The 25,233-nt window shown below is 39.5% G+C and overlaps 1 protein-coding gene across 5 annotated transcripts in view; it reads right to left on the bottom strand.

Annotated features, from left to right (window-relative positions):
• DAAM2 (dishevelled associated activator of morphogenesis 2) overlaps positions 1 to 25,233 on the bottom strand; it is a 201,478-nt gene that overhangs the window by 68,556 nt on the left and 107,689 nt on the right. For all 5 annotated transcript variants that reach the window (XM_054062714.1, XM_054062716.1, XM_054062715.1 and 2 more), the window contains 2 exons: positions 12,109 to 12,183; positions 5,107 to 5,201 (listed from right to left, as the gene is read on the bottom strand). In XM_054062714.1, the coding sequence (XP_053918689.1) occupies positions 5,107 to 5,201; positions 12,109 to 12,183 (170 nt within the window). The remainder of the gene's footprint in view (positions 1 to 5,106; positions 5,202 to 12,108; positions 12,184 to 25,233) is intronic.

Raw genomic sequence — 25,233 nt, 5'->3', positions numbered from 1 at the left:
CTCTCCACATTTCACTGATGTCTGTTAATGTATCTGCACTGGCAAAACAAACCTGAGCAATACTTATGTATCTCCTGGATAATATGGACTCAACATATGTATGGTCTTCACACCACAAAGGAATTTTCAGGGCTTACCTGAAAGTTATGCTCACTATGCTGGTAGATTTGCCAACTTTCAGTTTATTTGGGCCAGTAGTTTGACCAGAAAGATGGCAAACCCTGGTGCTTTCAACAAAGTTTCAGTCTGAGGTTTGGGCTTTGTTCAAAACTGAATTTCAAAGTGAATATAAGAGTAAGGGCAAACATACACAGGAACACGTGTGCACCAAAAATGGAAACAAGGTTTAGTTGAACCCTGCTAAGACAGTCTGCCAAGTTTCACACAGGTCCGATTGCACATTCTTTGGATGCATCTTGTCTAACCTGAAAAATCACAGGAGAAAAAGCACCTCTACCTCCAGGAGAGAGTGGGATCAACATTATGCATCAGGAATTTGGTAAGTTTGTTATTCAAACTGATTACAGGAAGATTAAAACTTAATTCAGTTTCTGTAACACATTTAGCTGCTAGCGTGCCAAAGAAGACTGAAATAAGCGCATTCATGGCTAAAAGAGTCGCTGCTAAGGATATATTTGAAACCAAAATAAGCACAAACTCAATTTGTTACCAAGCAATGTGATGCCAATGACTTATGAGCATTTCTCTAAACCTGGGCCTAAAGAGCAGAGTTGATCTTTGCCTCTGCTTTGGAGGGATCAGCTTAAATTCTCCTCCTCAATATTTTTAAAGTTCAGTCCTCTGAACATACCCTATACCTTAGCAATTGCCTCCATGTTTTAGGGGTCGGGGGGGGGAAGCAGTTTTGCTGTTCTTTTCATTTCCAGGGCTGAGACAAGACTTAAAATTCTTCCTGAGGATATAGAATTCTACTGGCAAAAGAAAATATCCCAATGAAGCAGCTGAACAAAGAGTCCCTTAAACATACTTTCAGATGGAACACCTGGTCTTACAACAAGACATAAAAGGCACTACAAGCTTCACGTATTTCAGCCTGCTCTGATTACCATGTGATAAAAATGGTAAATGCACAAAAGTCACATTGTCCCAATTAAGTACATTCCCTTACTAAATTCACTGGCAGAGTAATTTTTCTAGGACTGTTTGGATGAGGTCACTCCAAAAAGGAGGCATGCGCAGGCAAATGGTATGTCACAAATCTTGATTAATGACATAATTTAAAACAATGTCGGGATTTTCCTGTACTCTCCCTAGTCCAAAGAGCAAACAGTAAGCTGCATAACTCAATAGGAAGCAAAATCTAGTACCCTCCCATTTCAACTGGCATCACAATCAAGAATCAAATGATGATTTTCACCTTCCTTTTCCAAAACACTTTGTTCATTATTCTCCAGAAAAGTCAGAAATCACGCAAGAGGAAAATAAACGAACAGTGATAACAGCTTCTGAGCCAACAGATACTCTCAGTATGATAATTCGCTCAGTGTGAGCATGCATGTGGGAAGTTATGTGTGTAAATATCTGTACAGAAGAGAAAAAGAAGAGTTTAGTTAACAGACTGAGAAACAATCCTCACACTGTATGGTGTTTGTGCACCTCTGTGTCTGTAAACACAGACGTGTGTTTGTGTATGCGCAAAGGCAAACCCAGCTCATACAAATAAAGTACCTTCTTCCTCACAACATACACGCAACTAACTGCAATCTTATATGTCGTGTATGCTGCAGAGTAAGTCTTGTGCTACACCAAAAGGTGTAAAGTTAGGCATATTTGCCAATGCATCCTGGTTAACACATTAACAAACTCACGTGTAAATAAAGCAGGGTGTGTTTCAATAGGTGCTAAACAAGCAAATTAAAACCTAACTTCACCTCACACTCTCACTTGACCAGTTTAGCACACTTTAAAAGGCAGGGGGCCTCTTACCCTTTCAACTTTTAGAGAGTGCTGATCAGAATGAGTTAGCTTGTTCTAATAACAAACCTTTCATCCAAATACATATGTGGCGCAGCCCAAGAGGTAACAACCCACTGACAGATTCCAAGTGTATAGGGGACAGCCTCCCTGTGAGACTTTATCTAGCTCAGGAAAGACAGAAAGACCGTATGCTGTGAGTATGTGGAGAGCAGGATGTTCCCACCCTGTTAACAGTCCAGTCTATACTTTCCTGCAGCACTGGTTTTTGAATCAGGGGGTACACATAATCCTGACAACTATGGAACTGTTGAAAATTTCAGCATAATGGGGTTTGCTTGCTGGGTATATAAATGACCATGTCCAGTATGCATTTGAATTCAACATGACTAAATCAAACAAAAATAATAGGAGGTAAACCTGAGCTAAACAAAAGAAAAGCAGACAGCAAAGGGAGTTAGTGATGATTCAGACTAAAGCAAGTATTTTTCTGGGGTTCCAAAATGTTATTTTTCTTCCAGTCCCTTGTAAATTTTTACTTTTACTGCACTTCTGAACCTCCATTTTTGGGCACTAAAGTACCAAAAGAAAAGCTCTTCCCTCACTGCTTCTGTCCAACAGTTCGTCATCACACTCGTTTATACTCGTAAGTTCTTACAAACCTAAAAGAAAATGTGTTTCCTTACAAGATGCAGATGTGGGGTTTTTGTTCACTAAGGCTGGGGTTGTTCCTGCATGCTGGGACATAATCTGTCTTTACTATCTCCTAAACACCAGAACAAAATGCATTCTCAAAAAATGTCCAACTAGCTGCCCAGAGGTGCTTCTATCACATTTTCTCCAAAGAGGAGAGGAACTTGAGTTTGGGTAGGTCTGCTTCAGTTTTTGTTGCCGTTAGAAGTGGTTAATTGGAATAGAAGATTAGTTTAGTACCATTACTCTGCATTTTGTGCTAGAAGAGGCACGGTTCTACAGCAAAATAAAACACAAAAGCCAAACACATGCATTTTTCTTCTTTTAATTCATCTAGATCAGAGAATTCAAACAGAGGAGCCTATTGGTAAGCTGTCAGAGCCCCTGTGTATCCTACCATCACAAATGGGTTCCAGACAGTCCATCCTGTGTGAATTTAGGTTTCTATTTTCATCAGAGGCCTGACAAACAGAAGTGGCACGGAAAATAGGATTTGGTGTCCAAATTCAACTAGAAAGACTTGTATTTTGAAGGCTTGGGTATAGTGCTGCTTATGAGAGGGACCTGATGGAGCTGAGGGCCTCACTACTGCAACCTTTCCATCAAGGAGAAATTGGCTGGTTGATCAGGCATTGGCATGCAGCCCATTTGGCAGCTAACGAATTGAGTCGCTGGAAATTAGTTGAGACATAGGACTTAACTCAAAATTTGGCTTGGCTTAACTATTTAAAAAAAAAAAGCCCCATAACTATCGCCAGCGATTTAGAAGAGAACACTTTATAGGGCAGCTCAGAGATGCTCGTACTGAAGCTTGTTAGGGTTATTATAAACAGATGAAGCAACACGCAGTTGTCAAGGGGAATTTGCAAAAGCAATATAGGTCTAAGCAAGAAAGTCCTGCAAAGTTTTGAACAAAAGACATTTCTCTTTGTTCTTCTTTTTTGCCTTGCTCTGAATAATGAGGCCAGGCTGTCCTATTCCAAATAACAAAGCAGAGCAACTAATGGTCACCACCAAAGTGCTTCAGCTGGACATAGCAGAGGCCTTGCTGCTGTGACTATGCTCGATTAAAGCTATTACTTTCACAGAAGAAGCACCAAACCAGCTCCATATAAATGTAATAGAGACAGTACATCAAGTCTCAGCAACACAGGACCTTGGTTTAAAATCCTAGTGAGAGTTGGGAGTTTGGCACTTGTCTTAGCTTCCAGATTAACATAACGTCCATCCCCATTTTACCATGTTATCTGTTTTAGGATAGCAATAGACAGGATCAAACAGTCACTTATCCCCTTGGGTTATCCTCAATAGAGGATTCTGTTTATCCACTTCCATGTTAAACACACTCACCCTACCCACATGCTATAGTTACCAAAGCCTGACGAATCTTTGTCCTTCAGAGGAGCATCAGAAACTGGCTTTGTGCTCTCTTACAGCCTGTCACAACAGGAGGTAAAACACTGAGATTTAAGCTGATGCACTCTAACTCATACTTGCCATGAGCTGAGAAGCTGAATGCAGTCAACTTTTAAAACATCATGAATGAGAGAAGCCAAATCATCACTTGGCTCTGCAAGAAGTCCCAGAATTATCTTCACTTCATGTCATAAGTAATTGCAATGCAAATTCTTTGAGATAATTTCTTGGATTGTTTTTATTTTATTTGTTTGGTTTGGTTAGGTTCCCCCAGCAAGAGAACCCCTGTTTGATGAGGCAGTATTGAACCTCTCTGAAATTATTATTTCAGCGTATCGCAGATGCAAACACATTTGGCCTACTTTGGGCCCAAAACAAAGACAATCGGAACCTTTTTGACCAACTGTTTCCTGAGATCATATTGACATCAGTTATTGCTTCTGCACAATGCTATTTTAAGTATTAAATGGAAAAGTTTTCTATGCGAGTTAGTTTGCTATTGTTCAGAACTTTGTTCCCAGAAAAACAAAGATGACCTTACCTTCAAAGACACAGTACACAATAAAGTCTTTACATTTCTCTATGCAATAGTTACACATAGGACAGGAAGGATGCCAAACCAGGTGATGTCAGATGGATTGGCTGCTTTGTACCAAACAGTTCACATTACTAAAGATAAGGGGAAGCCTGAATTCAAAGTTCAGAGTAGAGGCTGAGATGTTGCCCAACATAAATCAAATTACATAGGATGTTCAGAGGGCTATGAAATGTAAAATCTGGTCTTCATAGACATTACTTGTGTTTGGACAGATCTGCCACTGTTTCTTTCCAGAGCAAACCTTGTCTTTTTTTTTTCCTGAAACTGCATGCTTCAGCATTAGTGTGCCCTCCCAACTAGACACATTCAGATCATGGACTGTAGGGGCTCTCTGTGGATTGTCTGAAATATCAGAGAGGCTTGTGTAAAGTGAGATAATGAGGTCTCTGTCCTTGCCACTCTTTCTTGTGTCACATCTGACCATAAGGAGGCAGTAATTTGTGATGAAAGACTAACAACATTACCTCATGGGCTGAGTCCGCAGAGCTGTCTTCAAGTCTTCAACTATTTTATTTTTCATTTCTGTTTCTTCTTCATCAAAAGCATATAGAGTCTGCATCTGTTCAAAAAAGAAGATGACAATCAAGAAAGCTTGGGCTGCCTGGAAGCTAAGCAATGGGCCAGGAGTTATGAAAAACAACTATCCCATCATACAGAGGTGCCTGCCGACCTCTCACCAGGAAAGGAGTGCCTCAGCTACAAAACTGAATCCAGATGAGGCTGCTCATGAGGACTTGCAGCAGCATACCGCTCTGCCACACTGGCTAAAATAGCGTTCTCAGATTACCCCCCCCAAAATCATACTTGCAAGTATGCCCTCAGAAAACTGTACCTAATTTGGAACAGTGATCTGCTGTGGTGATCTATGGACATGTAAGGCAAAGTTTGTAGGGAGAAGTAATATCTTTTATTAGACTGACATAGCTTGAGGAATTGGGGTGGGGGAGAAAAAAAGGAGAAAAGAAACCCAAATGCGTGTGTCAGGTTTCAAAGCACAGAGCTTTTTCTTCAAGTGACTAAACAGCCTACACGTACCCTGAATTACAGTTCGTGTACATACAAGTTTAACCTTTCTCCCCAACCAAAAGTATATCACCTGGTTTAAGACACTGATTTCCCTTATACACTTTGCCCTTGCTAACTAGGAACATTTACTGCAAAAAGCTGGAGCATCATAAAATCCCTGTCTCTACTTTTTAACAAGTAAACTGAAGCACATGGAGACTAGATTTTCCCACAGCATGCAACTTCAGATAACTAGTGCTTGCAGTCAACTGGAATGGAAGATGCTGTGGGTCGCTGTAAATTAGAATGAGACACAATGAGTGGCATATAGGTAATAAGCAAGTTTTCATAGTCAGACAATGCCATTAAAAAAGGTAGCATATTGGGAAATCAAGGTTCCAGATCTACACTACCACTGCAACCTTGCGATGTGAAGCAAGACTCTGCAGTGCCCTTCACATATATCACACAAGTTCCCTTCAATGTGTTGCTTTTCTTAAAATGTCAAGGCTCAAATCTGGAAATTCTTATGACTACAGCTATGCCTTCTTGGTCACTTTAATTCTAAAACAGAGAGGATAAATGCCTCTCTTATTGGCAGGATTTCTAGGGGATATCACTCAGTGGTATCTGGAAAGCAGCTCTGAACGCCTTCTCAAATGAATAATCTGATTAAACTACTATCATCTATCAGGGATCTGATATACCTCTCTGTGGTGGAATCTGAGTAGCTACAATTATGGTCCATTATTGCAAAATATTTAAGTCTTTATTTTACTGTTTAGCAAGCACCAAAGAAAACCTTCCTTTCCCTGAAACTTCCTTTAACACATTCCTCCACCACCAACACCTCACTTCCCTTGGAAAGGCTCCCATGTTGCTTGCCTTTGCAAACCATGTGGTGCCAACACATGTCAGATCCTGAGGGTGGTCATTTGGCTACATGCCTTTGCTGTCTTATGATGAACAGCTGGCATAGGGAGATGTGTTTAACTCTAGGGGTCCCCGCTCTGATCCACACTGAAGTCAAACTCACTCAGTAACAGAGCAAGCTATTTCCTGCCCTAATGGAATGACAGAGTGCTACTGATGGAAAATGAGCTGATGATGTTTTATCTTTTGCCAGCATCACCCGACAGCCAGAAACATAAATTGAAATGCTTAAGCCAAGTCATATATGATCCTCCTCTTCGAAAAATAAACAGAAATCCTGAACAGGCATTATGGAATCTCAATGGCAGAATTCTGGGGTGTGATTTGGGGCTTCATTTGTATTTTCTTGGGTGACAGCCCATCTGGTCATCTTTCCTTTGGCCCATAAATGCTCCCTTGAAAGGCTCCCATTACCCCAACTGCTTAATTTCTCCTCTGAGCATCCTGGGGGGAAGCAAATAGATGGCAAGAAGGTGCTCAACAGTACTTCATTTAGAGTGAAAAAGGCCCATTTCCAAATGAAACAAATACAAATAATCCTGTCTTTACAACAGAGGGTGATTATAGAAAACTCCTTTCTAAAACTGCAGGCAGCCAAAAGCCCTTTCTTACTCTATGCATGGCCAGGAATTAAAATCCTCATGCCCTCTCCAATAATAGACTGGTCAAATGTTTGCATTATGAAATAGCTTTCTCGGCAAGAGTTATAGGAAACGTAGCTGTCCCTGGGAGACAGAGAGGAGGGAACTATCATTACTTGAGGCTGGATTTAATTAATGTAGCTGACTGATGAATTGCTTTCCTGAACTACAAATTGCACTCGAGGATTAACGTCTCCTGTGCTGAGGACACAGATAGTTGCTATCAGTTACCAAACACACTAGGAAGAGGAAGCAAAACAGTTCCAGGTCCTTATCTAGTCCCTAAAGGTAGTATACATAAGGCACTCTTTAGAAGCACATTTTACATAATTAAAGTTTTCCAGATTAAGTGTCTCACCCCATAAAGTATAGCATCTAGGTATTGACTTGCCCATTTAAAAACAAAAAAAAAAAGAAGACAAATTTGTGGAAGAAAAATATCACACAGAATTTTGTGTGTAAAATTTCAAGTAGTCCAAGAAAATACTTTTAAAAATTTGACTCCGTTTAAGATTAAATGATTCTGCTTTATTAAAAGTATATACTAATTCCTACACCTTATCCTAACTGCTAATCATTCCCCTAAACTGCTGGGAAGGGAAACATAGGACTATAATGACAGTACATGTGAGAAAGAAAAAAGGAAAAGGAAAAAACAAACAAACAAACACATGAACTAGCGGCAGCAGTACAGTATGATGGACCTAGTTTTGCTTAATAGCCTCACACAAGTGAAATGAAAAAGAAAAGAAGTAAATAAGCTAAGCTACCTGAATATTCTGTTTTTTCATCCTAGTCCAAACTCTTCCTTTAGATCTTATCTAAAATCCTAACTAATAAACTGTTATCATTATAGAAATCACTGTCATTTCATAAACAAATGAAATGTAAGTAAAAATGAAATCAAAATTTGATTAAAAACATTATATTCCTGCCTCTCATGACACACCTGAACAATACTACTTTAAAACATTTGTTCAAAGAAAAGCAGTCAGCTGAAATTCAAAGTACACCACATCTCTAATTAAATTAAGACTGAACTAAGAGAATAAACTATGAATCTTAACTATGAATAAATGCAATTAAAAAAAAAAAAAACATGATTTTTTTAGGTAAATAAGCTTAAAGTAACTTTAATGTCACCTAACCCAGACAGAGGAGAGAGTTATCACCTATCTGCTAAATTCTGCTGAGAGATACATATTTTTCACATCCTGTGAATCATCTCTGTCCTGAATAATTGCTTTCTGAGTCAATGAAAAGGGCCAGGTTACAGCTGTATTTATTAATCTTGACTCCTGTCTCATACTCTCAACTGAGCCACCTCTCTAGAAAAGCTGGATCTGCAACTACTGTTCACCTGAAAGCCTCTTTGTGGAAATGCATACACAGCCAAGCTCATAAAAGCAACACAGTACTGTCAGAAGTCTTAAGTAAAGTGAGGGCTGTGTTTATTTATCCTGCCAAACAGACAGTATCAGTGGGTGAGGAGGGCAAGAGGAGCACAGGGAGATTATTTTACATGTGATATTAACAGGGCACCTTCTGTATTTTTAAGAAAAACAGTTTTGTGTGTTGACGAATCAGCAGATGATGACAATGGCCTTGGTAATAGAAATAGTCTCTGCCTGTGGGTGTGCAACCTGTCCACAATCACCAGTATTACCTATAGCATGTAGACATCAGAGGACTTCACAATTTTGGAGGCTCCTCTTTCTAAATTAGACCTCATTAGCAACCTTTCTCTTAAAGGCTGGTAGAAGACACTCTGCAAATTATCTACTTAGCCCTTTCCTTTCAGTCAGGCTACCCGAAGGATGGGTCAGTCCCTCCATATGAATTCCACACTACAGATGCAGTTTTACTGTCACGCTCTTGCAAGAACTGCGAATAAAAGCTACTAAAATCTAAAAAGTCATAGCAACAGAAACAATTGTGGAAGCAGAACTGTACCTAAAATGCATGGCTTTTTGAACTGGATCAGGAATTTGTGACCTAAAGTGCTTCCTAGCATAGTGGTCTAATATTACAAGTAGAGAATGACAAACACGTCAGGAATCACCACACTGCTCTCAAGGATAGCCTGTGAGGTGCAGATATGATGGCTAACACTGCAGCAGGTCTTCTGAGAAAATGAACCCTGAGCACAGGGTCCTTGTTCTGCTGAAATCCACAGAAAGATACTTACTGATATCAGCAGGATAAAGGTGCCATTTCCATTTTATCAGCAGTTAGGAAGAATTATTTTGACAAGTCAATATATAAAAAAGAACTTCATAATTACTCAAAAGAATATAGGAAAAGATGTGAAAGCTGCATGTAAAAAGATTCCTATGCAGTTAACTCACAGGAGATGCAAAACCTAGATTTTATTAAAAAAAAACAGGACTTAAAGCATTTTAAAGTAACACTTCTGTGACTATTGCTACCATTTCAACTCAACTTCTTGCAGTGTTTCTAATTAAAATATTGCAGTACCTGATAGTGCCCAAGAGACGCAAACTGAAATAGACTAGACAGTGTCAGGAAGCAACATGAAGCACATTTTTCTTTCACCACTTCTGAGCCAATTCTACTTGGATGTGGTTAAAAAAAAAAAAACAACACACCACCACTAAATTTAGAACTGAAATTATAAGGGACCCAAAATAACCATTTGGAAGTTAAGAATCTCAGAGGTCTAAATAATAATGAATAGAACATGTCTTTTAAAGTGTGTTGGAACTGATTCTCATCTGTATTACTCCAGTTTTCCATTGATACAATTCCTATGAAATCAAGTCAACTAAATTTCACCTGCCTAAAAGAAAAGCAAGTGAATGGTAAATCAGGAGCAAGGGTTTTAACTCCAGTGTGTCTTCTTAACACTTCAAGCACAAGAGTAAACAATGAGGCTTAAAGCCAAGTATAAGGTTATCAATCATCCAATGCTAGGCATGCAACCATTACCAGGGCTGGTGTTTATTGGTGCTCTTAAAACATGTTTAAAATTAGAAACAGGTCAAAATGTAGTCTCATTCCATGGAATTGCTCCAGATTTACAACAGTGGCGTGCATACATTCATTCCAGGCTTACATCAAGATCATTCAAAGACTAATCCAAAAGCCACTGAAATCAATGGAAAAACTTTTAGAGAGGCCTTGGATCAAATCCTACCATAAGTATTTGGCTCAGTGACATTACAAGGTTTCATACTTATTTTTTTCCTTAATGGCCCTTGTAGAGCAAATTTGTTCAGTCAGGAAACCAAAGCATAGTGCCACGCCAGTCACAAAAGCCCAATCTCTCTTCTCAAAATAAGTCCATATTCTTTCTATTCCATTATTCTGCCCCAAGAAAATCTGACATGAAGGAAGGTGATCATTTTGTTTATTCATGACTCAGAGCAGAAAGCAGCCTTTCTTTTATGTTCTTACAGTGAGCTATAATAGCTTGTAAATCGTGATTTTTATTTTTATTTTTTTTTTTACAGAGGAAGACATATTTCACCATGAGAAATGCATTAGTACGGACACTTAGCATCCATTAATTTTTATATAATTACTTTATAGCTTATAACTATGATACAAAAGGTGCAGAGAAGGCTGTAGAAATCAAACATAAAAGCGTAAGTAAACAAATAAGGTGTGCTACGCAAGATGCTAGAAGAGAATTCTATCACCACGTTTGCACAGCTGCCAAAAGCAGCTGAGTAGACATTGCACGTGTACAACTGGAGGCAAAATTTGACTATAAATTCAGTAAAAGGATCAAATTTAAAAATATAAGATCTACCATGCCAAAGGAGATCAGCAGACATCATATGCACTATAAGGGTTCTGCTTCTGATAGTGACAAGCTCTGCTGAATGCTTCAAAGGAAGAGATGTACTGTACAGCTACTGACCAATGCCAATTAAAGAAAGTTTTCCTCAGAGATCTTATTGGCTTCTGTCTGATGTCTAAAGTGTTTCTCTATTTATCCTCTCTTATTTAAGTGGATATTACCTTACGTAAATAACTACCTTTTCTTTAATTCTTCTACTAAATTAATAACCCCCATGTTGTTTTGTAGATTCAATAGAAATCAATTCCAAAGCACACAACAAACAAAAACCTTTACCTAGTTTTCAAATAGTTGTATTTCTGATTAATCAAATATTCTCTTGTTCATTTATTTTGAAGGGATAAATAAGGGGCTTGGTTCCCTCTTGTCCAGGATTTCCTATAATCCTTGCTTACAGATTATACTTAAAGAGTCCTCTTGAAGAACTAAATTATTGCATCTCTACTTGGCCCAAACGACACACAAGTCTCCAAAAATGCTAATTGCCGTTAGAATTATAATTTTGGAAAAAAAGGTGCTTCAGATTGTCACTGTTTCATACTGGTTATCTCTGCCAAGAAACAAGTATGAGCGTATGCATGTGCTGAAAGCTAGCTTTACATTAACATTCTTAAAAGATTCCAAAATAAGGGTAATAGCTGAACTACATTTGTGCTCCAACAACACTCAACAGCATGACAGTCTCTCGAAGATCATTATGGTCTACTACAGTTTAAAGCCAGCTGTATTGTACAGGATTTCAAAAAAGGCACACAGCCATTTTTGTCTCTTCTATTCAGGACCAGTGCCAATGAGCAGAGAGCTAAGGAATAGGGCCATACTTTGGGATAGCCTTCATCGCTGGCATGTAAATAATTTTAAATCACCAATCTCATCAGCCCAGCTCTGAATTTTCATTCCAGAGCAGGGCTCGCTCTTAAAACACTTATCTTCTTTCAGAAGTCGTATTTTAAACTATTCATACACTTGGGCTAACATTCTTCTCCTTTGGGGACTTCTTCCTAAAGAAACACATCTTTACGGTAGGAAAACTTCTGTGCTTTGGAGGAGAGGTAACTTACTGCTGCCATGGAATTGATGCGGTCAATGTAGTAATCTGGCCAGCTGGTAGCAAGCTTATTAGGATCTTCTTGTTCCTAAAACAGAAAGTTAAACAAGTTTACACAAGGAGCCTGTACAGGATGAAATGCCACTGTAGAACACCTGGGATTCTTCACTGCACTGTTCTTTATTGTTTTATCTCCCCCCCGCTCCCCCATTCCCCCCCCCCCCAATATTCTTATATAATGCAAATAGATGTGTGGCATTTATTACAAACATTTCCAGAAGTGTAATGTTAGCACTGACACCATGGCGTGTCAGATAAAAAGAATTCCCTTCAGTTAAAGTATTAAACAAAGAATAACAAAGTTTGATAGAGACACAGTTATCTTTGGCATCTAAGAAGCAAACCTCAGTCCCTTAAACATATACATTTCCAAGTAGGAGGATAGCCCATTTACAGATAACAGGTTTATATTTTGTAGCTTTATATTGACAGATCTTATAAAATATTTTGCCCCTCTACTATTACAGTGATAGTGGGATTCACCAACAAAGGGGTTTAACATCTGCTATGGAGAGAAAAAAAAAAAAAAATCAAGTCAAAAAACCTGAAAAGAAGCCAAAAGATTGTCTCATTTTGAAAAGATAAACCAAAGAGAGGTTTAGACTGGATGTCAGGAAGCATTTATTCACGAAGAGGGTGGACAAAAACTAGAACAAGCTTTCAGGAGAGGTGGTTGATGCTCCAAGCAGTGTTAAAAGGCATTTGGACAATGCCCTTAATAACATGTTTTAGCTTCTGGTCAGCCCTGCAGTGGTCAGGCCATTGGACTAAATGATCATTGTAAGTCCCATTCAACTGAAATATTCTGTTCTATGCTATTCTAAAAAGCTATTATTAATCCTTCTATCCCTACCTCACCAATAACCTACCTGAAATGACCTTCACTAGACTAGGCTCAACAAAGAGCAACTTCCACCCCTACTCAAAAACTAATTCCTTGTTTCTTGGCTGTTCAATGGATATGAAATTTCATTCTAATTTGTCTATTTCTATATAGATATAACATTCACTAGCAGAACAAGGACTGGTTTCTAGAATCCTGATAATATCCCTTTATAAACTACCAATAACTCATATTATGACTCCTAGCATATGATGAGATTGAAACACTTGACTCATCCTAAGGATGTCCAAAGATCATAGAATGTTTTGGGTTAGAAGGCACCCTTAAAGGTCATCTGGTTCAATCCCCTTGCAATAAGCAGGGACATTTTCACCTAGAGCAGGTTTCTTAGAGCCTCGTCCAACCTGACCCTGAATGATTGCAGGGACAGGTCATTTACCACCGCTCTGAGCAACCTGTTCCAGTATTTCACCACCCTCATTGTAACAACTATCTTCCTTTTCTGTAGTCTAAATCCATCCTCTTTTAGTTTAAAACCATTACAACTTGCCCTATCACAACAGGCCCTGCCAAAAAGTTTGTCCCCATCATTCTTGTAGCCCCTCTTTAAATACTGAAAGGTCACAATAATGTCACCCCAGAGTTTTCTCTTCTCTAAGCTGAATAACCTCAACTCCCTCAGCCTTTCTTCATAAGAGGGGTGTTCCATTCATTGGATCATCTTTGTGGCCCTCCTCTGGATTTACTCCAACAGGTCCATATCTTTCCTGTGCTGAGGGTTCCAGAGCTGGACAGAGTATTCCAGGTGGGGTCTAACCAGAGCAAAGCACAGGGGCAGAATCACCTCCCTTGACCGGCTGGCCACGTTTTTTTTGATGCAGCTCAGGATATGGTTGGCATTCTGGTCTGCAAGCACGCATTGTTGGCCCACATCTAGCTTTTCATCCAGCAGTACCTTCACGTTCTTCTTGGCAGGGCTGCTCTCAATCTCTTCATTCCCCAGTCTGCACTGATACTGGGGGTTGCCTAAACCAGGTGTAGGACCTTACACTTGGCCTCGCTGAACCAGATGTATGAAGACTGTGGATCACATCCATGCTTTCTGTACATGAATGTTTGCTCATTCTAGGAAAGATACTCTGGTGCATATACAGAACAATATCAAATGCATAGGTCTATCAGAGTACCTTATCTATTCCACAGCTTTTTGTTTTAGAGATGAGAAATAGCTCAACATGCTTCCTGCTGAGACACATTCAGAAAACACCTTACCACCTGAAAAGTTCCTTCCAGGCTACATACCAACACACGGTAACAATTCTGCACAAATCAAAATCTTTATGTTTAGAATTAAAAGTCAAATCGTGAGTGGATCTTTCCTTCCCCTGTCTTCATTCCACTTTTTTCAGTGTGTAAACTAAAGTAGCATCTCCATTCGTGATACCAACAAAACAGTTTAGTCCCTATCTAGCAAAAGACTGCAGTACAGACATAATCTAGACAGATCACAACTAATTTATTCAACTCTTGCATCCAACTGAATGATAAAGAAGAGCAGAAAAATTTTAAAAAGAATCGTACAGTAGACTATCACTAAAATATGGGAAGCTGGCAAAACGGCAAGAGATACCAATCACATCCACAGTTGCTAAGCACCCACTACCTCACAATAATAAATGGTGCAATTGAGAACAAGGTGAACTTTACAAAATTAGGTAAGGAGTTTGTCTGATTTTTCTTACTTCCCTTTCCAGGCCACAATCAGTAGAAATCTGATGAACCAAAACCATGCCAAACGGGACATTATGGAAACATGCAGCTACCTACCAATACCCAGTTAGAATCACCACACTACATGTTATTGGTACAGTGCTTGCCTTTGTCTACCCCTTTTCTGCGCAGACTATGCAGTGGCAATCAAACTGACAATGGTTTCATGCTTGGCGAACCTTAAACTCCTGTTTGGAAGTCAAAATATGACCTTGCTGATGGAAAAATAAATTAAAACACACAACAGGTAAATACAGCATTATTTTTATAAGATAACTTATCATCCACAAAGAGAACAATAGAGGTGGGGAGTTAATTCAAAGGTAATGAAATCACCTTTGTGCAGGAAACCAGGCTGAGGCACCAATCTGAAGGGCAAGGTGTGCTTATATGTCCTTGTTAAATTTTTCTCTGCATAGAATTATGAAAGTCCAAGTGAAAGCTATAATAGTTTGCAGAGTACAGGCAACAAGAATTTTGCCACAACAGGGAATACACATTTAACTTCTGCATCCATTCTGAACTCCAAGTAAAGAAACAAATACATGTAAATTAAGGACTGCCTGTATCCATCCATTATATCTCAAAATAAGCTATTTTTCTCCTTGAAATTTAAGGGGGGAAAAAAATTATTAATACTGGGATGCCACAACTAACCTTCCTAGTTGTCATGTTTAGATATGCAGGCTGAAAAGCATCAGGCTAGATACAGTAAAAAACAAATCAGAACTCTGAATAGTTTCCTACCCAAACCATTAGAAATTTCACTATCATTACAAAGAATAAATGAGCCCTAATCACCTAAATTATGTCTCTGTATGTGGTTAGCTTGGCAAATGAGATAAGGTCCCTGGTGTATCCTGCTTTTGACTGTTATCCGTCCAGTACAAATTAGTCTGAACGCTGAGTTTGTAAGTCTTATATTTTGGTTTTGGTTTTAATTGGAATCAGGAGAAAATTGGTTTCAGTGGAAAACAGTAAGTGTAAGCTTTTTTCACAAACTATGTGTCAGACCGAAGCTATACATTGCTGAAGTTAAAAAAGTTCTAGCAGATACTCCACCAAACAATCCTCACTTTCTGAAGTTTTTTTCAGCCCAGAAACACATTAAGCAGAAACGTCCATCTAATTTAAGTGTTATTTCTAGCAATCACCTGGGAAACATTTTCAAAACAGAGACAAGTTCACCCCTGTAGCATCAAAGCCATTCTGAAAAAAACCCAAAACCATTTCATTGCCCAGGTTACATGAGTTCTGCTTACAGTAAGAAATTGCTATACCATGTTTCCTCTCAGAGATGGGAAGATAAGTCAAAAACAGAAAACGATTCAGGCTGTGGGGTGTGAAGTGGTAATAAAAGTGTGCCATTTTTTTTGTTTGTTTTTAATGACTTCAGGGTTTTGACCCTCAAATAAAACCAGAGAGAAAACTGAAAGACAACTTGATAATAATGAGAAAAACCCTTCCCTTGCTCCAGGACACACAGAAAAGTGAATTAAAAAAAAAAAAAAAAAAAAGCCAAACCAAAAATCGAGGCCCTAATATACAAAGCCACATAGGTATGAAAAGATGGAAACAATAACCCATCTGTATTAGGGAAAACATTAGCTGAAGGAATCTATTAAACCAAAGCCTTCTTTTAGCTCCTTGAATAGTGTAAATATTACATTAAAAAACAGACGTCAGCTTGTGGACTTTTAAGGGGCCATATCATTCTTCACTGCAGTAACAACTATGTAACCGCTGTGAAAACAAGATCTTGATACTATGCAAGCCTGCAATATAGCCAAGGTATTATATAGGCTTTGACACTAATTTGGACAGGCTCCATGCCTTGGTGGAAAGTGGAACTTATGACTTCATCCCAAACAGAACTTAATGGAGTTCTGCAAATATTTGGACCATCTGAACTGATCAAAATGAAACAAATAAAACAAAGTATTGTGTGCACAGCTCAGCTGATCCTGAAAGCCTTTTTGTGAATCCTGGGAGACCTGATCTACTGGGTGAGCTGTTCTCTACAGACCGGAGACTTCTAGTGGCTGCCATGCATTTGTGATACAAAGACTGACATAACGGACAGAATATGAAATGAGGCTACAGTAATATAAATTCCTGTTCCACCTTATTCACTGTATCATGCCCTGACACTGCATGCTGAAGTTTATCCTTGGGTCACAAAAACTGAATTTTCTTGCAAAACCCACATTAAGATTAGCATGGTTCCTCCTCTCAACAGCCTGCATGCATCATTCTAGTACATCACAGAGCTGAAAGACAGGTTATTTTCCCTGATGTGAAGCATCAGCATCACCACATACAGTTCAGAAAGTACAAATCACTGAGTTTAAGTCATTAAGAGAAACCAATAACTTTTTCTTAGAAGTGAAATATGTTATTTGTCATACTGAGTAAGTCCCCATAGCCTTTTTTTTTCTCCCTCATATTTCCCACAACAAGGCAATGTGAATTGGGATCCTGATTAGAAATAAATGGGGCTTTTTCAGTGAATTTTTTGTTAATGCCAATTCACTGAAATTTTCACTTTTAACATGACTTATCTCAATTGAGAGGAAAGCTTTGCTGGATAAATATTCTCTGCTTCTGGATAAACACCTGCCACACTCTTCAGAACAATAGCTTAGCTAGTAAAATGCTCATCTGAGATGTGCAGGACTCAGATTCACGTCCATGGTCTGCTTCAAAGTGCTTGACCCTTCCTCTCCATATGAATATTCTGGCCTCTGTAAACAAGGTAGGGATTTTGTTTGCTTGCATGGTGGAAGATGGTTATCTCTTGTGTTTCATTTCCCATAAGTGCTACTTTTCTCCTTTCAGATGCTTGTTTAAAAAGACTCAACTTATTGCAACATCTGCTGTTAATGCTGAATACAATACAATGTTGTAACACCTTGCATGGTACAGTGTCAGAAGTCCTTAAAGAAATTAGCATATTGGGTTTTTCAGTCTCTGTTTCAGTGACATCAGCAGAAACAGGGAAAACGGGATGCAGACAATTACACAGTTCTCAGATACACAGGAAGTCTGTAGCACAACCAAGAATCAATTCCCCCTGAAGTCGCACTGTACTTCATCCAAATCACCATTCTTTTTTTCCGCAACTGACTTTTCTTAGATTAAGGGAAGTTCACCTTTCAAAGGAACACTTACCTGTTCATTAGCACACTGTTGATCGTATATTGGCTACACCTCAGTTCAGGAGACAAAGTTGCATAAATAAAATGCAATTTTATTAAAAGACACAAAATGTTTTTGATCTGCAGTAGGATGAAATACCAATTGAGAAGTCGAGCTAAAATACATCTAAGCTTTTCAGACAGTTTATGCCTCCAAAAAGCCAACTATGTCCCAAGAGATGCTAATTTTGAAATAGGGCAGATCATAGGACTGAGCCATTCACTAGACAGATGTGGTCACAGCTCCATTTCTCAGACTTTATGACTAGGGTTTACAAAAATCTTCTCAGGCTTTGGGAGAGGGATCTGTATCCAAGCGTTTTAAGCACAATTTATCTAGAGTGAGAAAAACAAACATTACTTCTCTCCGTGGAATTAAGCTATTGATGTGCAGATAATATACCTTCTGACACAAAAGTATAACTTATTAAAAAGGAATATTCATTAATTACTAGCTGCAACTGAGGAGCTCCAATTGCTGCTCTTAAAAGTCAGGTATGGGCACACATGCTTCCAGTTCACTGGGTTATGACACAGGAATATTTTACCTAACAGATCATAGTTGGTCATTTGTTTTTTTACTTTTTAATTTTTGATTATTTTCTTTCTTTGTTTTTTTTTCCCATAATTTAACCTGATCTCTGTCCTGCTGCCAGGAACCTTGTGGACTTAAAAACGACCTATGATTCTGGTTACTAACCAGCCTTTCAAAGGAAGAATCAAAGGCTTCACATTATTATTTATATCACAAAATTACTTATACTCTAAAACTATGAAACTCACTGTCACAAAATATAACGAAGTCTAAAAGCATAAAAGTGAAAATGGGATACATTTATGAAGGATTCCTTCTTGGAAATCATTTCATAATACTGACAGAAGCATCAACATTGCTGACACCCATCAGCCTTTAGAAATTAAAATGGACTATCAGTCATTTTCGAAAAATGGTTTGCCTCACAACAGGCTGAAATACTTTCCAATGAAATTAAATATGTTTTGGGTTGAACTGCTTATTCCATTAAGTACTTCTTTTTTTGCTTCCCAAGCACCCATTGATACAGCAACTTTAAAAGTCTACATTGTATACACATGATGTGTCATTTCCAACCTCATTTAACACTCAAAACCACTTCAAATGTATTAATTCTAATTCCTATCATCCCAATGGAGATGGAGGCCATGCTTTCATTTTTTGTCTTCTGGAAAACATGTCAGAACCATTGCATGCATACATACATGCAGACAGAGAGTTTCTCACTTAAAATGGACTAGAATACCATACCTGACAGGCAGAAAGGTTGTTGGTATTGCATCCCCTGCCCAACGGGATGCAATACTGGACTTGATGGTCACCTATGCAAGTGAGCTTATCAGCGACGTCAAGATCAGAGGCAGCCTGGGCTGCAGTGATCACACACTAGCGGAGTCCAAGGTCCTGAGGAATGTGGGACAGGCGAGAAGTATAGCCAGGACCCTAAATTTTAGGAAAGCAGGCTTCCAGTTCTTCAAGGAGTTATTCAGTAGGACACCCTGGGAAATTGTCCTCAGGGACAGGGGAGCAGAACAGAGCTGGCAAATATTTAAGAATGCTTTCCAGAAAGCACTCAGTCCCTAGATGCAGGAAATAGGGCAGGGAAGGGAAGAGACCAGCATGGCTGAGTCGAGACTTGCTGGTCAAACTGGAGAGCCAGAGGCAACTGCACAGGCAGTGCAAGCAGGGACAGGGAACCTGGGAAGAGCATAGGGATGCTGCCCAGTTGTGTAGGGACAGGGTCAGGAACGCCAAGGCGCAGCTGAATCTGAACTTGGCAAGGGAAGCAAAGACTAACAAGAAGGGCTTCCATAGGCACATCAACCAGAAAAAAAGGGTTAAAGAAAGTGTACCCCAACTGATTAACAAAAATGGTGACATCATATCAACAAACGAGAAGGCTGAGATATTCAACCTTTCACCTTAGCTTTCACTACCAACCGCTCTCCTCACTCCTCCCGGGTCAATGGACAACAAGATGGGGACCAGGGGAGTAAAGCCCCTCCCACTGTAGGGGAAGATCAGGTTTGCGATCACCTGAGGAACCTGAACATATATAAGTCTAGGGGACCCGATGAAATGCATCCTAGAGTCCTGAAGGAATCGGACAATATGGTGGCCAAGGCACTCTCCAAGATATTTGAAAAATCATGGCAGTAAGAAGTCCCTGGTGACTGGAAGAAGGGCAACATTGTGCCCATTTTTTAAAAGGGCAGAAAAGATAACCCTGGGAACTACCAACCTGTCAGCTTCCCCTCTGTGCCTGGGAAGATCATGGAACAGATCTTCCTAGAAACTATGCTAAATCACATGGAGGACGAGGAGGTGATTAGTTGCAGCCAGCATGGCTTCACTAGGGGCAAGTCCTGTATGACCAACCTAGTGGCTTTCCATGATAGGATAACCATATCAGTGGACACTGGAAAAGCAATGGATATAACCTATCTGGACTTCTGTAAGGCCTTTGACATGGTTCCCCACAACATCCTTCTCTCTAAATTGGAGATTAATTTGATGGGTAGACTGTCCAGTCAATAAAGAATTGGTTAGATGGTCATATTCTGAGAGTAGTGGTCAATGGCTCGATGTCCAGATGGAGATCTGTGAGAAGTGGTGTCTCTCAGGGGTTCATACTGGGACCAGTGCTGTTCAATATTTTCATCAATGATACAGACAGCGAGATCGTGTACACCCTCAGCAACTTTGCAGATGACACCAAGCTGAGTGGTGTAGTTATCACACCAGAAGGATGGGATGTCATCCAGAGGGACCTGGATAAGCTGGAGAAGTAGGCCTGTGAGAACCTCCTGAGGTTCAACAAGGCCAAGTGCAAGGTCCTACACCTGGGTCAGTGCAATCTGCAGTTTCAATATAGAATAGGGGATGATGTGATTGAGAGCTGCCCTGCAGAGAAGAACTTGGGGTGCTGATTGATAAGAAGCTTGACATAAGCGAGTAATGTGTGCTCACAGCCCAGAAGGCCAACCATATCCTGGGCTGCATCAAAAGAAGCATTGCCAGCAGGTCGAGAGAGGCGATCTTCCCCCTCTGCCCTTCTCTCATGAGACCCCACCTGGAGTACTGTGTCCATTTCTGGAATCCCCAACATAAAAAGGATATTGTTGGATTGGGTCCAGAGGGGGGCCACAAAGATGATCAGAGGGCTGAAGCACCTCAGCTGTGAGGACAGGCTGAGAGAGTTGGAATTGTTTAGCCTGGAAAAAAGGAAGGCTCTGGGGAGACCTTACAGTGGCCTTCCAGCACCTGAAGGGGGAGTACAAGAAAGCTGGGGAGGGACTTTTTACAAGAGTATGTAGTGATAGGCTTTAAATTGGAGGGGGGAACATTTAGATTACACATTAGGAAGAAATTCTTCACAATGTGAGTGGTGAGGCACCGGAACATGTTGCCCAGAGAAGTTGTAGATGCCTCATCCCTGGAAGTGTTCAAGGCCAGTTTGGATGGGAACTTGAGCAACCTGGTTTAGTGGGAGGTGTCCTTACCCATGGCAGGGGGGGTTGGAACTAGATGATCTTTAAGGTCCCTTTCCAATCCAAATCATTCTATGATTAAAATGGATTGTAATAGCATACCTGGCAGTCAGAAAGATTGTTGAAGTGTTATAAGCTGAAGGTAAGAATTCTTTTTTTCTGAAACCTCAGAAGTCTCAACCACCGATTTTAATTAACTGTATAACTGCAGTGTTTAAACCAAGATCAAGCTTTACAATAACCATAACTGGCGCATGACTTAGTACAGAACACTGATGCAGACTGTCCCATTTTCTTAAACTTTAAATTATAGCAGGTTAACACAGTATGCTTTTAATTTTAAGAACATTTCTTCTTTTTCCTTTTCTCTTGGTTTTTTAGCATTTTCCTCAATACAGACAGATGTAATATTGCTGACAGAATTGACTGTATCAGCCTCCTCTTATCATTCAGGGATCATATGAGTGTGCTTGTCCATCTTCAAACATAATTATTCCTGCTGCAGGATAGAGATCCCATCATTACCAGACATCAATTTATGGCTATAGTGCAATCACCAAAAGGACAACTTATCCCTGTACTTAAAAAACTACTTAAATTAATAGTTGAGGCCACACTGAATTATCCAGTGCCTCCAGTCATCAGGACATCAAAATTAATTGCCAAATTGAAGTCTACAAGTATTATGCATTGTTCCACCATTGAATGTTTTACTTTTGTCATGGAAGTTGGTCTCTCATTGCATGTGTTCTCCCGACTCTCCTGCTGCCTAAAAATTATTCTGTCCTATTAGCTGAATTCCATACTCATGTTTAAAACCTCTTATATGCTCTACTTTTCACAAGCCCCACATCGACCAACTAATATTTTGCATGTTGTACTCATAAGTGTATAACCACAATAATGACCTGCCAAATAAGGCGATTCTCTGGACTTCCAATGAAGAAGTTCTCAGGAGTCTACCTCCCCTCAGCCCTTTCTGCATACTTTTTTTGGAGGAGAATGGAAGTGTTCGGTATGGAGGATCCTACCAGCTGGGAGGTCAGTTCACAATCATTCTACTCAGGCCTTCAGGAGAAAAAAAAAATGTTTCTCCTGAACACAGCCTAGTTGCCAGGTGCATGCCCGTGGACTTAGATTGTACTCCTGAACCACAGCTCTGTTGCCACAAACTTGCAACAAGCTTGAGGACAGGGTCAATGCCTGCAGTAATTCCTGTGGCAGGTAAAGCCAATAATCTGACACTATACCAACAAATTCTATGCAGCAGTGCAACATACTATATTGTTTCATTAACATCCATGCTCTACATTGTCCCACTACTTTTGCCTCTGTGTTGTGTATAAGTATTTCGTGTACATTTCCATTTTCGCATCAACCCTGCTCAGCTTACAGTCAACATGTTGATATAGAAAGGGACTTTTTCCTCACCAATTCAGTTTACCGTGTTCCCTTTCCAACAGCACGCTTTTCAACTGTATCCCTACCCTGCTAGTATTTATATCATTTGGATGTTCTCCTTCCTCAGTTCCTTTCCTCCGCCTTCTAGCATTCTTTAAGCAATGTGAAAAGCCACAAAAGATCCTATCCTGCATAACTGAGCCTCCTGTTTGCCACATGCCTGCACTGGAAGTTTATCTTTTTGTCCTACTCTATCCCTAGCAAGCAATCACCTACAATCTTTCCTAAATAAAAAGAAGTCACCTACCATTCACAGCAATTATGTGTGATTCATAGCAATTACCCTGCATGTTGCTTAATGATAGGAATGAAATATCACTAATCACGCTCAAAGACACAACAAACTACCTAGGACACACGTACCTAGAGCCAACACAGCTACCTAGGACAAATCCCTCTACGAGCACATACGGATTTTTTTTATGCCAAACTCTAAAAGCTTTTTCTTTACTGTCTCAACGCTATGGAGAATGTGGACAATACGTCCACTGCCTGTTCTTCCAGTGACACTGTGCTTGCTCCAGTTCACTTCTGCTCTGGGCCTTTTACAAAGAGAAATGACAGTAAGAGCAGCCACATTTTTTCTATTTGTCTCCCTCCTTTAGTCTCAATCACTACTGGAAAAACAGTGAAGTCTGGAGCTGTTGGACAGGTGAACAAAGGGATAAATACAGATGGAGAGAATCAAGGCTTTTAAGCTGCTAAAATCTGAGTGTATCATTTGGTTGCTTCATTTATCTCTCCCCTTTCCTTAAACTCAGGTAAAAGTGTTTCCTTCCTTGCAGCTTTCATCTCTTTTGCCCATTGTACAAGCAAAATATTTGGGGTGCCAGGTTCCTTTCAACACATGACCGAAGATCATGTAAGAAAACGTGATTTTCACCTCAATTCAGGTGTGTAGCTGAAATTGTCACATCTCACTGCAATGAAGACTAAACAATTCTCCAGAACAGCACAAGGAAATTTCTTTCTTTCTCTTCATGGCTGTCAGTAGATCATGGCAACAATTCTTTACTTGTTCCTGTGTCTAAACGTTTTGCTGAAAAGATAGGGAATTCAGCAACTCTTCCTGCTCAGTACTTCAGGGCTTTTGAAAGGCTAGTGAGCATTTAGTGAAATTCAGAATACAGACTGAGGCCCTGGTCTTTGCCAAATATGCTTCTAAGGTAAAGGAGAAATACACTAGTTATTTACATATTCTTTGCTCTTGCTTATCTGCTCAAGACTAATCTGAATGGTGAGAACTACATTGTACACAATATATTATTATTATTATTATTATTATTATTATTATTGCATATCGTCAGCAGGATTGACTCATACCTGGATTGTGGAGACCCAGAAATTTAGCAAGAGCACAGAAAAGAACAGAATATAAGCCAGTGGCAGCAACTAAATCACACAATTGGCATTTACATGTACTTCACATACAGCAGAACCAGATTGCTCACCATTATTTTTGTTTTAGTAGGATGACAGCTGGATAAATGTTTTCTTTATTTTTTCCTTCTTTTTTTTTTTTTTTCCATGGTAGGGTCAAATCTGCTCCCACTGAGCTCTCCCAAACTCCCACAGAATACAAGCCAAATGTGAAACACAGCATTAGGCATGATGATGACAATTTTCCAACTATCACTGTACAAACTCTGGACTATTCTGAGCCAGACTTTTGAGAAATGTTGAGTTCTAACTTCAACTGAAGCACTAATAAGAACACCTGAAAAATGCAGTACTGCAGGATGGACACCCAAATTCTACATACTCAGAATATCTGTAGGAAATACCATGGCAAGTTTATGGTGTTTATAACTTCAGCAGTCTGAACAAAGGAGCTGGGAAGGCATTTTCTAAGCAACAGTTAACCTTCCTTGCTGAAGACAGAGAGGGTGAAGGAGGAACAAACTAAAAATATTCCATGCTGTTCCCGTGGGGGGGCAGGGAAGAGAAGGTTTTTTTTTGATTATACTCAAATAAATACATTATTTCAAGGCCCTGACCCAAAATAACCTCTTATAACAGGACAAATAAATGAGTCTGTAACTGTTAGTATTGCAGCATGAAAAACATAAACCAAAGAAAATGAGTGATTTGGAAAAAACTCCTTATCTTCTCTTATATCTGTTACAATGTGATCTTTTAGGTACCAGAATTCCAAGCTGTAATAATGATATATAAGCCGAATTGTGCAAGTATGTTTGCCTCCTCAACACCGAATCCATCCTTTAAACCACTACAAGAGTGACTCCACAAAAAAAAAAAAAAAAAAAAAGGACATTTTTAT

This window comes from Cuculus canorus, chromosome 3, assembly GCF_017976375.1.
Source record: "Cuculus canorus isolate bCucCan1 chromosome 3, bCucCan1.pri, whole genome shotgun sequence".
NCBI classification, from domain to species: Eukaryota; Metazoa; Chordata; class Aves; order Cuculiformes; family Cuculidae; genus Cuculus; species Cuculus canorus.
The sequence above is the reverse complement of the archived record's forward strand: the minus strand, read 5'-3'. Positions and strand labels throughout refer to the sequence as shown.